Source organism: Petaurus breviceps, unplaced genomic scaffold (genome assembly GCF_028583685.1).
Source record: "Petaurus breviceps papuanus isolate PSGF00001 unplaced genomic scaffold, PetGlider_PUasm1.0 90515, whole genome shotgun sequence".
In the NCBI taxonomy this organism is placed as follows: Eukaryota; Metazoa; Chordata; class Mammalia; order Diprotodontia; family Petauridae; genus Petaurus; species Petaurus breviceps.
The window spans coordinates 3,925,155-3,939,046 of NW_027187269.1; the positions used below are offsets into that span (position 1 = coordinate 3,925,155).

Genomic DNA, 13,892 nt, shown 5'->3' on the forward strand with positions numbered 1-13,892 from the left:
ACCCACTTTAGAAAAGGGACAGGATCAAAGTAGAAAATAGAACAAGTAGGGGGTGGGATGGGATGGAGGGAAATATAGTCAGTCTTTAGCAATAGATCCCCACTATGGAAATGTTTTGCATGGCTGCAAATGTACAGCCTATGTTGAATTGCTTGTCTTCCCAGTAAGGATGGGTGACAGGGGAGGTAGGGAAGGAATCTGGAATTCAAAGGTTTAAAAAGAATCTAATTAGATTGTGAACTCCTTGAGGGTAGGAAATGCCCCTTACTACTTTTTGTATCCCCAATGCTTTGCACTATGCTTGGAATAAGAGACTCTGGATAAATGTTTACTGACTGACTGAAGCCGTATTTGAGTCAGCAGTGTGATATGGCACCTAAGATAGTAGCATTAACCACTGAAGGACAATGACCTGATCAGATCCTGAATGTTGGCAGATCATTATTTAGTTTGGAAGACCTATTCTGAAGCAGTAATCTTTAAGTAGTGTTAGGAAAATGTTTGGAGGCCTATTAGATAGTTCCTGAGATCCCAGAGAACTTTTAGCCACTTGCACTTAAAAATGTCTGTCAAATCATTTAAATATTTGGGGATTATCTTGTTTTGAGCCTTTTCCTAGTAACTTTACTATTTTGGGAGTCAGTGTGTCATAAAGGAAAGTGCTAGTACAGTACTTTACACATTTAGTAAATGCTTTTTGCAGATGTACTGTGGCATGGTGGGTTGTGCTGGATGTGGAGGTGAGAAAGATCCAGGTTTGAATTCTGTCCCTGATTCTTGCTCTTTGTGTGACTAGGCAACAAATTCTTCAACAATTCAACAAACTGTTATAAACACCTGCCATGTACATGTTATCAGGCTTTGGACTCTGATAGGAGAATATGTCATAAACCCTGTTCTCTGGGAGTTTATAATCTAGAATAGGGGTGTCAAACCAAACAAAATAGGAGGCACTAAGGGCTCGTAAGGATTCCTATGGACTGCATATTGGCTTAGTTTCAAAATGTTTTATTTACTTAAAAAAATTTCCCAAATACATTTAATCAGGTTAGGGCTATACTGTGGAATCTTGCCAGTGCCCTGTGTTTGGCACTTCTGATCTGGAAGAATGACACAAGCAAACAATGGTAAGTCGATTTAGAAGGAGATTAAATGTAGAGGGTATTTTAAATAGACATGAGAAATTGATGGAGGAGAGGACACTTACTTCTTTCAAGTTGTATGAGGGAAGGTTTCATGGAAGAGATGCCTCCTGAGTTAAATCACTGAGGAAGAGTATTTTATCAGGAAGACTGTGGAAAGAGTTCTTTCAATGCTTAATGTACTAAGATTGTGACTTGCTTGAGGTATTACAAGCAATATGGAACAAAGATACAACTTGAACTCAGTTTGTCCTGACTTCAAGGCTGATTCTTTTATCCATTACTTCATGGTGGATCTAATTCTTTATCTGCTTATAACTATACTTTTCTGATCCTTGTGTACGTTGGAAATGTTTTAGGTATTGCATTTTTATCCCCAACACTTAGTACTGGGTCTGGCACATTGTAGGTGCTTAAAAAGTATTTGTGGATTGATTGACCAGAAAAATGCACAGAAGTGGAGGAGTTGGCAGGAGAAGATGGGGAAGAGCTGGTAGTCCAGTTTGCCTAGCCAGCAGACTACTAGACTCTGGAGTTTTTATCTTGTAGGCAACAGGTAGCCACTGGAGATTTTTGACCTGATAAGACCAGTTAAGAGAGGAAAGATCTGATAAGACCAGTGTATAAAGAAGATTACTTTGCCCTGTCTTTGAAGAAGGATGAATTGGAGAGGGGAGAGGTAGGGAGAAGAAGGAAAGAAAGAGAGACAGACAGAGATACAGAGAGACAGACACACACAAAGAGACAGAGAGAGGGAGGAGGAGGAGAGGAAGAAGAAGATAGAAAAAAGTAATCACAGTCTCAATGAGGGAGATGACAAGACGACAGTGTGAGTGGGGATGTGCGGTGAAGGGGAAGAGGAGAAATATTTTTCAGAAAGGATTCACAGGAATTTGGAAACTGATTGGATATGCAAAGTGAATTAAAGGGAAGAGTCAAAGAAGACATAGGGTTTTAAGGTTGTGCAAATGGGGAAATGTTGGTGCCAATAACAGAAACAGAGAAATTAGGAAGAGGGGCATGCTTGCAGGAAAGGTGATGGGTAGAGGTTTGGCCTCGTTCTATTGGAAGAGACAGTAAGGTGCTGGAAATGTGGGATTGTAACTCAGTAGAGAGGTACAGAGCGGGAGGGAGATTTGGTTGTCCACCTTTAGAGGTTATTACTGAAGCCACGGGAGTGGATGAGAGAGCCAGTAAAGAGTTTAGAGAGGGAAGAGACGGGATCTAAGACAGTCCTTACGTGTTATACTCACACTTTCGTGTTATGCTCACACTTCAAAATGTGGATAATAAAAACACCTACCTTACAAGATTGTGAGTAACAAATGAGTTAATATTTGTAAAGTACTTAGCACAGTGCCCTGCACATAAGTAAGACATAATAAACGCGTATTCTCCTCCTCCATCCCCTTTTAAAACCAACAAATAATTATCTGGTAGATTAATCTTAAGGGAGAGAAAATACCTCTAAAGTCTACACCTGACACAAATAGGCCGTTGGGTTGCACTCACACCCCTCCTCTCTTCCCCCTCCTTCCCCATCTAAGTTTTCTTCCCTCCCAGACTTTCCCCTCTCTGGGTTGGAAGAGAAACAGAGAAAGAAAGGTATGTGCTTAAGTGTGGGGTTATCAAGTTGTGCCCTCCCCTCCCCCCATTTCTCTTGGTTTTTGCTCCCAGGTCATCTGGCCCACCTTTTTCTTCCTTCTATTTTGCTCCAGGCAGACTTTCTGGTTTCCTACTCACTCCCAGCCCCCAGCTGCACACAGTTCTCTCCCGTGGTGCAATACGAGATTCTGCCACTCGCTGCAGAAAACTACCTTAGCTATTGAGCATGCACAAATGAAAAGCTTTGCGCCTGCTCTGTAGCTAAATCGGACTTTAGTGGAGAGTATCTTGTGGGGCATTTGGCACTAACTTCTCCTCTCTGATCTCCTTGGCATTCTCTCCTTGTAGAGTGTGATTCCTGTTCCATTCCCTGGCAAACTCCCAGCCTTGTGAAGTAAAGCACTCTCCTGGTTTCACTCACTTCTTGCCCTCCTCTCATAGGTCTTTCGGGTGCACTGCACTCTACAGTCAAAAACTCGGCAGAAGCAAGGGAAAGTTGGCACGCTCTCCTTCAGTGCTGTGAGAAGCAGCCTAGGCTCCGCAGCTTTAGAGACTGACCTAGGTCTCAGCAAAGGCTGAGACTGGTGCGTCCCCATCCCCTCCGTGTCACCCGAGCTGCACTGCAAGCGGAGCTTGCTCCAACTTTATTAGTGTCCGGGTCAAACCCAGGCAAAGGAACCTCATTACAGTCTCCAGATGGAGTCGACCGGGAGGAATGCACAGAGCGCACTGGGCAGGGCAGCCCCCTCTCCCTCCCTTCAGACTCCCACTGCACTATGAGGAGGGGCTTGTTGGACACAGAAGTGCTTCGCGACTGCTGAGAGCCAGCGGCTCCGGGACATCGTTGGGAGGGGTAGTGGCGCTGGCGAGATCAGCAGCCCTGGGAGGGAACTCCCGTGGCCGCCTCTGACCCTCCTCCTCCTCCTCGTCTAACTTTTTCCTTCTTAACTTATTCTGGTGGAAAGCTTGGGGCAGCAGCGTTAGTTAGCTGCTGTTCCTTTTCCCGACGACGCCCAAGACTGCCAGTTTCTTTTCCTTGGGAACTCTGGAAGCCCCCAGCAGCATCTTCCACCCTCGCTCCTGCCCAAGAGTAAGCCTATTCTGGGGCTAGTTATAAACCTCCTGCTGCTGCCGCCGCTGGGGAAATTAGACAACACTTCGGGGTTCTCTGCCACTGCGGCGGTAGCCCGGAAAGGATAGAAACCGCTGATCACCACTACCATCTCTGCCCTCGAGTGCCTGAGGCTGCTAGTCTCTGTTACTGGGCTTTTTTTCCTTCTGTTAACCATCGCAGTATACCTGGAGGTGGGGAGAGGTTAGGATTCGTGTGGACAGGTAGTTTGTGTTCTCTGAGGGTAGGGGCACCAACATCAAGATGTCAGCGCAAAGCCTGCTCAACAGTGTCTTTTCCTGTTCCTCTCCAGGGACCAGTGCTGCCTCTGGCAAGGGTTTGTCCAAAAGGAGATTGCGCCAGACCCGCAGCCTAGACCCTGCCATCATCCGCAACTATGGCCGAGAACCAGAAGAGGATGAGGATATTGGGGGGCCCATTCATAACAGGGTTAATTTGGGCCGAGTTAGGGGAGCAGGCAGTGGGGGCAGCAGCCCCTGTACCCCACTTTCTTCAGCTGAGTGTCTCGCAGTGTCTTCTTCTAGGGGTGCAATTCGAAGCGGGTTGCCGTCTCCTAGCCCTCTGTGTTCGTCTTTCTCAACTCCCAGTACCCCTCAGGAGAAGTCACCCTCAAGCAGCTTACACTTTGATTATGAACCAGCCTTGGGACGAAACACCCTCAAGAAGAATATGGCCTTGGACCTGCCTTACTTCCTAGCTGGGCCCAGTAGTGGACGGTCTTCTTCCACTGCCGGCATCCTCACTTCCCCAGGTGGAAGTACTAACAGCATCTTCTCTTCTCCTCGGAGATGGCTCCAGCAGAGGAAATTACAGTCACCACCTAACAGTAGCAGTCATTCTTACATTGTGTGGAAGTCTGAGGTAGGGACCTTGGTTGGCCTCTTTGTTTCCTAATTCCTACTATTCATCCCCAGAAGAAGGGGAGCTCTTTAGGGAGTTAACTGTTTCTGGAAGGGATTGATTGTATTTTTTCACTAAGTGAAGCTGGTGGCTGTTCATTAGGGACTAGAGACCAGTTGAATCGTCTTACATGGTGAGGGTAGGAAGATTGTGACTGTAAGTAGGCAGCCCCTAGTGGCTACTTTAGCAGTCTGTGACTCAGAAGTCTTGATGGAGTCTGGACAGAGCAAAGGAAGGAGAGGTATTCTGGTCTATAGAAGAGCTTGTGTTTGTAGAAATAAGAAAAGTGCTTAGGATTTTGCATTTATTGCATTTTGTTTTTCAAAATTTAAATTACTATTGTTGTTCATACTTTTAGTATCTGTGAAAATTATTTTACAATACATATCTTTTTTTTTTTTCAATTAACACATCAGAAATTAAGATATGTAGAGACGTTCAGGAATTTTCACAATGTTTTGACTTTTTGGGGACTCTCTGGCACTTGTATAATTCTGCAAATGCTCAACTCCAAAAGTATTCTTAGTGGTCTTTCTTTTTTGTTGTTGATGTCAATACAAACAACTTATGGTGGACCGTAAAACCATTATGTTTTACCACATTACTATACTAAAACCCCTGAAGGATACCTCCCAGGTAATATAATAAATCTGGAATAGGAATGAATAAAAACATTATATTCAGAAGTTGGTATTTCAGTTTTTCTCCATTTAATGCTAAGGAATAAAATTTCTGAAAAGATTTCTTGGATGGATCCTCTTCGTAATAGCATATTGCTTTGAAAATTAAAAAAAAAAAACTTGTCACCTTTGGACTGTATGCTGTCAATTTGGGATAAGTTAGGGAGTTTTAATAAGCTGTAATGAAATATGCTTTACTATAGTTATGCTGTTCATAGAAACCTTGTTGATTACAGAAATGAAATAAAATGCCAAAGAATTACTTGATTTTAGCTAAAAACAATACCAAGAAACAAACTCAATGTGTAAAATTAGAAATATCAGTTTAAACATAAAAAATCTGACATTATATAATTAATGAAATATTAGTAGCTGTTTATATATCATAGAATTAGGGATTCACCAGTTTATTATCCTCTGGTACCTAGGAGGTAATTAGATACAAAGTCAATTAGTATCTTGATAATATTTAGCTTCAAAGTGTGTTTTAAAAATAAGACAAACTATCCTAATGTTGGTAATTATAACCACAGGTATTTTTATCCCTTTTTTTATAAAATGGAGACCCTAAGGGGGAAAAACTGGGTCAGAGAAAAAGAAAATTACCCTAAATTATGAAGTCAGCATCATAGATGGGCTTAGAAAATTTAAAAATAAAAGGTTTCCCAGTTTCTTCCCCAAGTTACAGAAATAGGTATTATCAGATTAATGTTTGTTTTAGAGAGCTATGTTAAAGAAAGCCAAGCAAGCTCTATGAAGATAGGGCCTGATTAGATACTCCCTAGCAATAACATTTGAAGACAATTTTATCACTAAAGAACTTTTGGGTTTTTTTTTTTTTTTAGTAAACCATATAATCTTTGTCCTAATAACTTAAAGAGAAGAGGTAAACACTGCATAGCAAAGGACTGTAGCTGTCACCAAAAGGAGTTTGTAGGAGATTCTAGAAGATTCCAGTTGGTTGAAAATTTCATTGTTATGCATTACAATGTCATATTAAAAGGATATGTATCTAAATTGTAGAAATGCCAAGCAGCATGAGTATACTTCAAATTATGTTGCTAACTTTTCCAAATGAAAGATCTGTCAAGAGTTTATTCACTCTGCATATTTGTTTAGCATAAAAGTGAGTACAAGGGCATCCAGCAAAAGAATAAACCCTTCTCATAAAGTTTCTTGTTCTAATTTTGAAAATTAACTTCTACCCTCCCCTATTCTCAATCTCTTCAATTGCTTCTTTATTGAAGAGAGCATGCAGTAGTTCAGAGTGACAATGCAACATGTTAGTATAAGCATTAGTTTCCTTTATAGTATCCTAAAAGAAATATTGGATCAGAAATGCAAGCACCCAGAATATAGTGTGTGTGTGTGTGTGTGTGTGTGTGTGTGTGTGTGTGTTCGTTCATGCATGGGAAGAGCAGGAAGGATGCTGCTGCTACCATGATGCTAGCTGAAGGAAATCTTCTCTAGGTAAAATCTTGTTCTGTGTTACTCTTTATCCTTCTCTTTTTGGACACTCCTTTCCCCAGTTGTTTTTTTATATCCATTGTTCTCAAACTCTGGCTACAATTTCTTGCCCTACCCCTGGATCTTGTAAAGTTCTAGCACTGACCTTTGAATAACCTGCTCCATTTTTCATTGCTTTGATGAAAAAGGGCATTTGCTGAATTATGCCCACTCCTCTTTCCCCTGCTATATTGACTCACCTGCTCATTCTCACCATGGACTGGCTGCCTCTCTACACCCACAGGATTATGGGATGCCATAGAAATCTGGGAAATTTGCCTTTTGGGACTGACCCATGAAAGTAGGCTGACTGGCCCTAGTGCTGTATCTGTCCACTTACAAACAAATTTCCCTTTATTTGGACATGGAGGGATGAAGCACTGAGTCCAGCCTGCTTTCATCAAATAGGCATCGTTACCATCTAGTTTTTTTTTTTTTATTACACCCTAGTAATGCTTGACCAGTGTCCCATGATGTCTCATTATTTCTCCAAAGTCACTTACAGACCTTGAGGAAAATCTGGATTATACAGACCTGTTAAGCACTTCTCAGTTACTTTAAGGAAATTCCCTACATTGTCTCTAACTGGTCAGTTTCCTGTCTGGACAATGGGATGCAGTTAGGTAGCAGCATGGCCTCTGCAGGTGTAAATAGTGTGTATGTGGATTCTTCCTGTCTCATCCCAGGTCTCAACACTGCTTAGCTCTCATCTGTTCCTCCATGAACATCTTTTGACCTGATGAAGTCTTCTTCTGATGAAGCTCTCTTGCATACTATCCAGTGTTTCTTTGGCCTTTTGCTATTTATAGGAGAGCTTGAGATTTCACTTACCAGTCTGGCCAGTGATTATAGTTCTTTCAGACAAGTTCCCTTAGCAAACTCTCTGGTGTTATACTAAGAAGTCAAAACAAGAAGCTACTTTGTTTTTTTTTCTTTATTTAAAAAAAATTTTAGTTTACAGCATTTGGTTCCACAACCTTTTGAGTTTTAAATTTTCTCCTCCTCTTTTCCCTTCTCCCTCCCCAAGACAGTGTGTAATCTGATAGAGGCTCTACATATACATTCATATTAAACACATTTTTCACATTAGTTATGTTGTAAAGAAGAATTATAACCAATGGAATGAACCATAAGAAAGAAGAAACAAAACAAATCAAAATAAAACAAAAGGAGAGAGAGCAAAGAGTATTTTTCAATCTGCATTCAGACTCCATAATTCTTTCTCTGGATGTGGATATCATTTTCCATCATGAGCATTTTGGAGTTATCTTAGAACCTTGAGTTGCTGAGAAGAGTCAAGTCTATCAAAGTTAGTCATCGCACAATGTGACTATAACTGTATACAATGTTCTCTTGGTTCTGCTGCCCTCACTCAGCATCAGTTCACATAAGTCTTTCCAGGTTTTTCTGAAGACTGCTTGCTCATCATTTCTTTTGAAGCTACTGTTTTTGAGAGCATTCCATCTCCTTGCAACTCCACGACCTCTGTATATTTTGGCCTAACCCAGAGCTGAGAATGAGATTCTTAATGTCTTCATATAAAGATAAGAGTCCTCTGATCTGGAGTTTGACTTTTGCCCTAAACTTCACTAAGGCAGACTATGTCCTCAGTGTGTAATTGATGCTCACACTACATTGGTGTTCTTTCATTCATGTAGAATATGGGTGAGTGGCCAGTTCCCAAGAAAATATAATCTTAGCTGGCCAGGGACTGGTAAGCCATTGAGATTTAATTTAAGTATTTATATGGCACTTGAAGGTTTGCAAAGTGCTTTACAAATATTTCATTTTATATTCAAAATAACACTGAGAGGCAGATGCTGTTATTACCACTATTTTACAGATGAGAAAACTGATACAGACAGAGGTTAAGTGAATTGACCAACACCACATAACTAATAAGTGTCTGCGGCTATAGTTGAATTCAGATCTTCTTGACTGGATGTCCATCACTCTGTGCATTGAACCACCTTGCTGTCCATATAAGTTGAGTTATTAAGCTTCTTCTTGGGCTATTTCTAATACTTCCCTTATGTGCTTGGTCCTCTGGGACCATAAAGACAAGAATTAGATATTTAGAGGCAAACCAAATCCTAAGAAAGCATGGCACTAAAACAAGTAATAGGAGTATGAATAGATATAAAGACATTATTTGCATTAATGAAGCAAATTATGAACATAACTAAATCCAAGTTTTCTTCCTGGCTCATGGGTATAATAGCTGAATTAAGGTATGTAGGGAAAGGCTTCCTATAGAAGGTCAGATTTTAACTGGGACATGAAGGAAGCTAGGGAAGCCAGTAGGTGAAGAGGGAGTATTCCAGAAATGAGGGACAGTTACTGAAAATGCTCAGAGTGAGAGATGGAGTATCTTATGTGAAGAACAGTTAAGAGACCATTGTCCCCAAATCACAGGGTATGTGTGTGTGTGGGGGGGGCTGGGGAGGGGAAGATTCAGTTATGAAAGCCAAACAGAGGATATTATATTTGATCCTCAAGGTTATAGGGAGTCCCTGAAGTTTATTGATTTTGGGTAGGAGGGGGATGATGTGGTCAGACTTATACTTTTGGAAAAACAACTATCACTTTAATAGCTGAGTGAAAGATGGACCAGAGTATCTAGAAATTTGTGGTCAAGCAACCAGGAGGCTATCGCAATAGGTCAGGTATGAGGTGATGAGGTCGTGCACCGTCAATGGAGGGAATTACCATTCTGTGAAGTATTTATAACAAAAAAATCACAGGCCTATACCCAGAAAAACCCCCCTATTCCCTTTCTTCCCAATAGAACTAGAAGGTGTATCAAAAGTCTTAGTGCAATTGTAAGCTTTAATACCTTAATTGAATGTTAAATAAGGATCAACTAATTTATATTGCTATGTAATTGGTCTTCATTTCAAAATTCCTCTCTTGTTAATGATGACTACTATAAAATTAAGGCATTTATCAAAATAAGGTGCTATTTTCTCCTTAAAGTCTTTTTTTTTTGACAAATTCTCTATAGCTCTTTGACATGTTGTTTGTACAACTGAATTCTTAGCCATCCTGTCAAACTTAATTGAACTGCACACAGAAAATATTAATGCTAGTTTGTAGAACCTATACTAAGCTACACAGTACATCACCCTCTCTTCTAGCTGTGGTTTAGGCACCGTAGTATCATGGACAAAGTTCTGAGGAAGGGGGGCAGCTAGGTGGTGCAGTGAGTAAAGCGCCGGCCCTGGAGTCAGAAGGACCCAAGTTTGGTTCCAGCCTCAGACACTTAACACACACACACACACACACACACACACACACACACACACACACACACAAACCACAAACTAGCCGTGTAATGTTGGGCAAGTTACAAAAAAAGTTCTGAGGAAGGCAGATATGCCTGAGAAGGCAACAGATATCCTGTCTCTCATTCTCTCATTCTCCCCTTTTGACTTCACTCTCCCCTGACAGCGTTTCTATGGGTTGTTAAAAACAAATTGTTATTTGGACTTCATTTTCTTATTCCTAAGGTAATGGCAGGAATGTAAGTCATTAGTATGTATTGTGTTAAAGCAGACCAGTGCTGACCTATGTGGGGCTCCAAAAATATGAGCTACTAAGGTAATATAAGATTCTCTTCCCTGACCCTTTTCTGCTATTACTCTACCTGGCATCTTAATGATGATTTAATCTAGAAACCAAAAGTCCTTAAAAGATTAAAACTGCACTAAGATTTTGAGATGCATATGTTATAATGTGTGACTAATTTGGTGATGTTTCAGTGCTAATTTTACTTAGGCAGTTTCCATTTAAGACCAACCATTGTCCACATAAACAGTAGTGTGATATATATTTATGGAGTTACTTTTATTCTATTATTTCTGTGATTTGTTGTTAATACCATATTTTAAGGTATTTTTTTTCTTTTTGAGAGGTTTTAGGACAAAGGTACAGTTTTGTACTTTTTGTCAGTAAATCAATATCTCTAAACTAAACTGTGCCTCCTCAGACGAGTTACTGATTTTTAATTTTTTTCCCATTTTGTTTGTGTTACCCTACAAAGTTTCTTTTTTTGGTTAATTTTTTTCCCCGTTACCAGCTGTATACCAGTTATTGGACTGAAAAATATCTTTCCTGTATGCTGACTGTAAAGAAGGGAAATGGCAGGTCTTGAGGATGGGGAAAAGCCTATCAAGTCTAATCATTGCTGTAAGGAAGTGTAGTAATAGAGATTGGGAATAAGGAAAAACAGGAATTGAAGAAACAAATGTAGCCGTTGAGGAATGCAGTGATTGGGCATCAGGGATGATCTATGTTGCCAAAGAGGTAGAGATTTGACGATAAAAAAGTGAGGCAGAATATTTTACTTGTTAATGTATCCCATGATCTCAAATCAGTAAAAAATGCAGTAGTCAAATTACTGAGCCTCCAAAAGTAATCTTAACATTGGCACCATCTACATGTATTTCTCTTAGTTGGAGTTCTTAAGGTTATCTTACAATCTCTTTTGTTTTATAAGGATTAAAAAAAAATCTAAATAGACTAAAGCACTAGTATAATTTCCACTAAGAGAAGCCAACACTAAAATACAGGGAAATTTTGGGATTCTGAAGATAGAAGCAATACTTCACAATCATCTCATTTTTGAACTAGAAGGAACCCTGGAGAACATGTGGTTCACCTTCTTTGTTTCACTAATTAATTTTCTATTTATTTATTCATTCATCCATTCATCTATCTATCTATCTATCTATCTATCTATCTATCTATCTATCTATCCATCCATCCATCCATCCATCTCTCTCTCTCTCTATCTATCTCTATCTATCTATCTATCTATCTATCTATCTATCTATCTATCTATCTATCTATCTATCTATGGTTTTTGGAGGGGGGAAGGTAGGGCAATTGGGGTTAAGTGACTTGCCCAAAGTCATTCGGCTAGTAAGTATTAGGTGTCTGAGGTCAGATTTGAATTCAAGTCCTCCTGAATACAGGGTGGGTGCTCTATTCACTGTGCCACCTAGCTACCCCAATTGATTAATTTTCACAAGATCATAAAACTAACTAGTGAAAGAACTGAAAACTAACTTTCCTATAGTATTTTTTTAAAAGTTGGCGTTTAGTCTTACATCTTATAGTATATTTTCTACTACACCTTAGTACCACTGACAATCTTATCAAGTTGTCTCTGCCAAGAGTTTTAACTTTTTCATTCATAAAATCAAAAAATATTCCTTTTGTTTCTTTCTTTTTATTACCACTCAAATTGTCCCCATAGTTTTTTCACTTTTAGGTTCCTGGGTTACATTCCCTTTGCCCCTATTCTAGTTCTGACCTTTAAAATTTCATGCCTATAATACTCAATTGTTTTTAATATTCAGTTGTTTTTCAGTTCTGTCCTACTCTTGCTGACCCCATTGACAGTTTCTTGGCAAAGATACTGGAGTGATTTGCCACTTCCTTCTCCAATTCATTTTTCAAATGAGGAACTGACGCTAACAGGGTTAAGTGACCTGCCTAGGGTCACACAACTAGTAAGTGTCTGAGGCCTGATTTGAACTCACAAAGAGTAATCTTGCTTGTTGTTTCTAGTCATTCACCCCTTCAATGTATCCTGTATAAGTTCATTACAGTATTTTCCTGAAAGATCATTTAGACAAGGTCACTGCCCTGTTCCAAAATCTTCTATGATTGCTTTTTTTTAATAAGATAATCTCTGAACTATTTAGCTTGACATTCAGGGTCTTCTAGAATCTGTCTACAAAGAGTTTTTCTAATCTTACCTACCATTACTCTGTTACAAAAAGACTATTCCCACAAATTGAGGAATACATCAGTCAGCATACATTGAATCTTTCTCTTCATGTATCATTCCACTTAGCAGAAACACCCTTATTTCTGTTACTTATTTGAATCTTTATCCTGCCAGGCTCAGTTCAAATCCTTTCTCTTGCCAGATTTTCTTTTTTTTTAATCAAATGATTTATTAACTTCTAGTTTACATCATTCATTTCCGCAAGATTTTGAGTTACAAATTTCTCCCCATTTTTCCCCTGCCCACCACCCCAAAATAGCAATCCCACTGGATATCCCCTTCTCCAATCTGCTCTCTCCCATATCTTCTCCCATACCCCCTCCAACTTTCCAGTAGGGCAAGGTGGGTCTCTATGCCCCAGTGCCTGTATATCTTATTTCCCAGTTACATGCAAAATAATGTTGATAATAGTGTATATATCCAGATTCATTCCCTTCCTCCCTTGTCACCCACCCTTACTGGGAAGATAAGCAATTCAATATAGGTTGTACATGTGTAGTTATGCAAAAACATTTCGATAGTAGATAATATTGTAAAAGACAGACTATATTTCCCTCCCTCCTATCCCACCTCCCATTTTGATCCTCTCCCTTTTCAAAAGTGGGTGCTTCCAACTTCCCACCCCCAACCTCCCTTTCATCATTCCCCCTCACATCCCCTTCCCCTCTACTCTCCTGTAGGGTGAGATACCCTATTTAATGTGTATGTCATTCCCTCCCTAAGCCTAATTCAATGAGAATAAGGTTAACCCATTCCCTTTTGCCTTCCTGTTCTTCCCCTCTATTGTAACTATTTTCCCTTATCTCTTCTATATGAGATAGTTTACCCCATTCTGTCTCTCCCCATCTCCTCTCATTACATTCCTCTCTCACCTCTCAATTTCACCTTTTAAGTATCATCCCTTCCCATTGAATTGGTCCTGTGCCGTCTATCTATGTATGCCTATAAACATATATACACACATTCACATATGTATTCATACGCCCATATACCCTCCTATATCGACTTACATATGTATGTGTGTATATATATATATATAATGTATATATATACACATTCCTATTCCCTTCAATTATTCTTATGCTGAGAAAAGTTTCATTAGTTACAATTATTGTTTTTCCATGTAAGAA

General features: G+C 39.8%; 1 protein-coding gene across 1 annotated transcript in view; it reads left to right on the plus strand.

Moving 5' to 3' along the window:
* Positions 1–3,517: 3,517 nt before the first annotated feature.
* The window catches only part of ARHGAP6 (Rho GTPase activating protein 6), a 703,646-nt gene continuing 693,271 nt past the window's right edge, over positions 3,518–13,892 (plus strand). Inside the window, exon 1 of the mRNA XM_069063000.1 lies at positions 3,518–4,740. Within this exon, the coding sequence (XP_068919101.1) occupies positions 4,123–4,740 (618 nt within the window). The 5' untranslated portion in view covers positions 3,518–4,122. The remainder of the gene's footprint in view (positions 4,741–13,892) is intronic.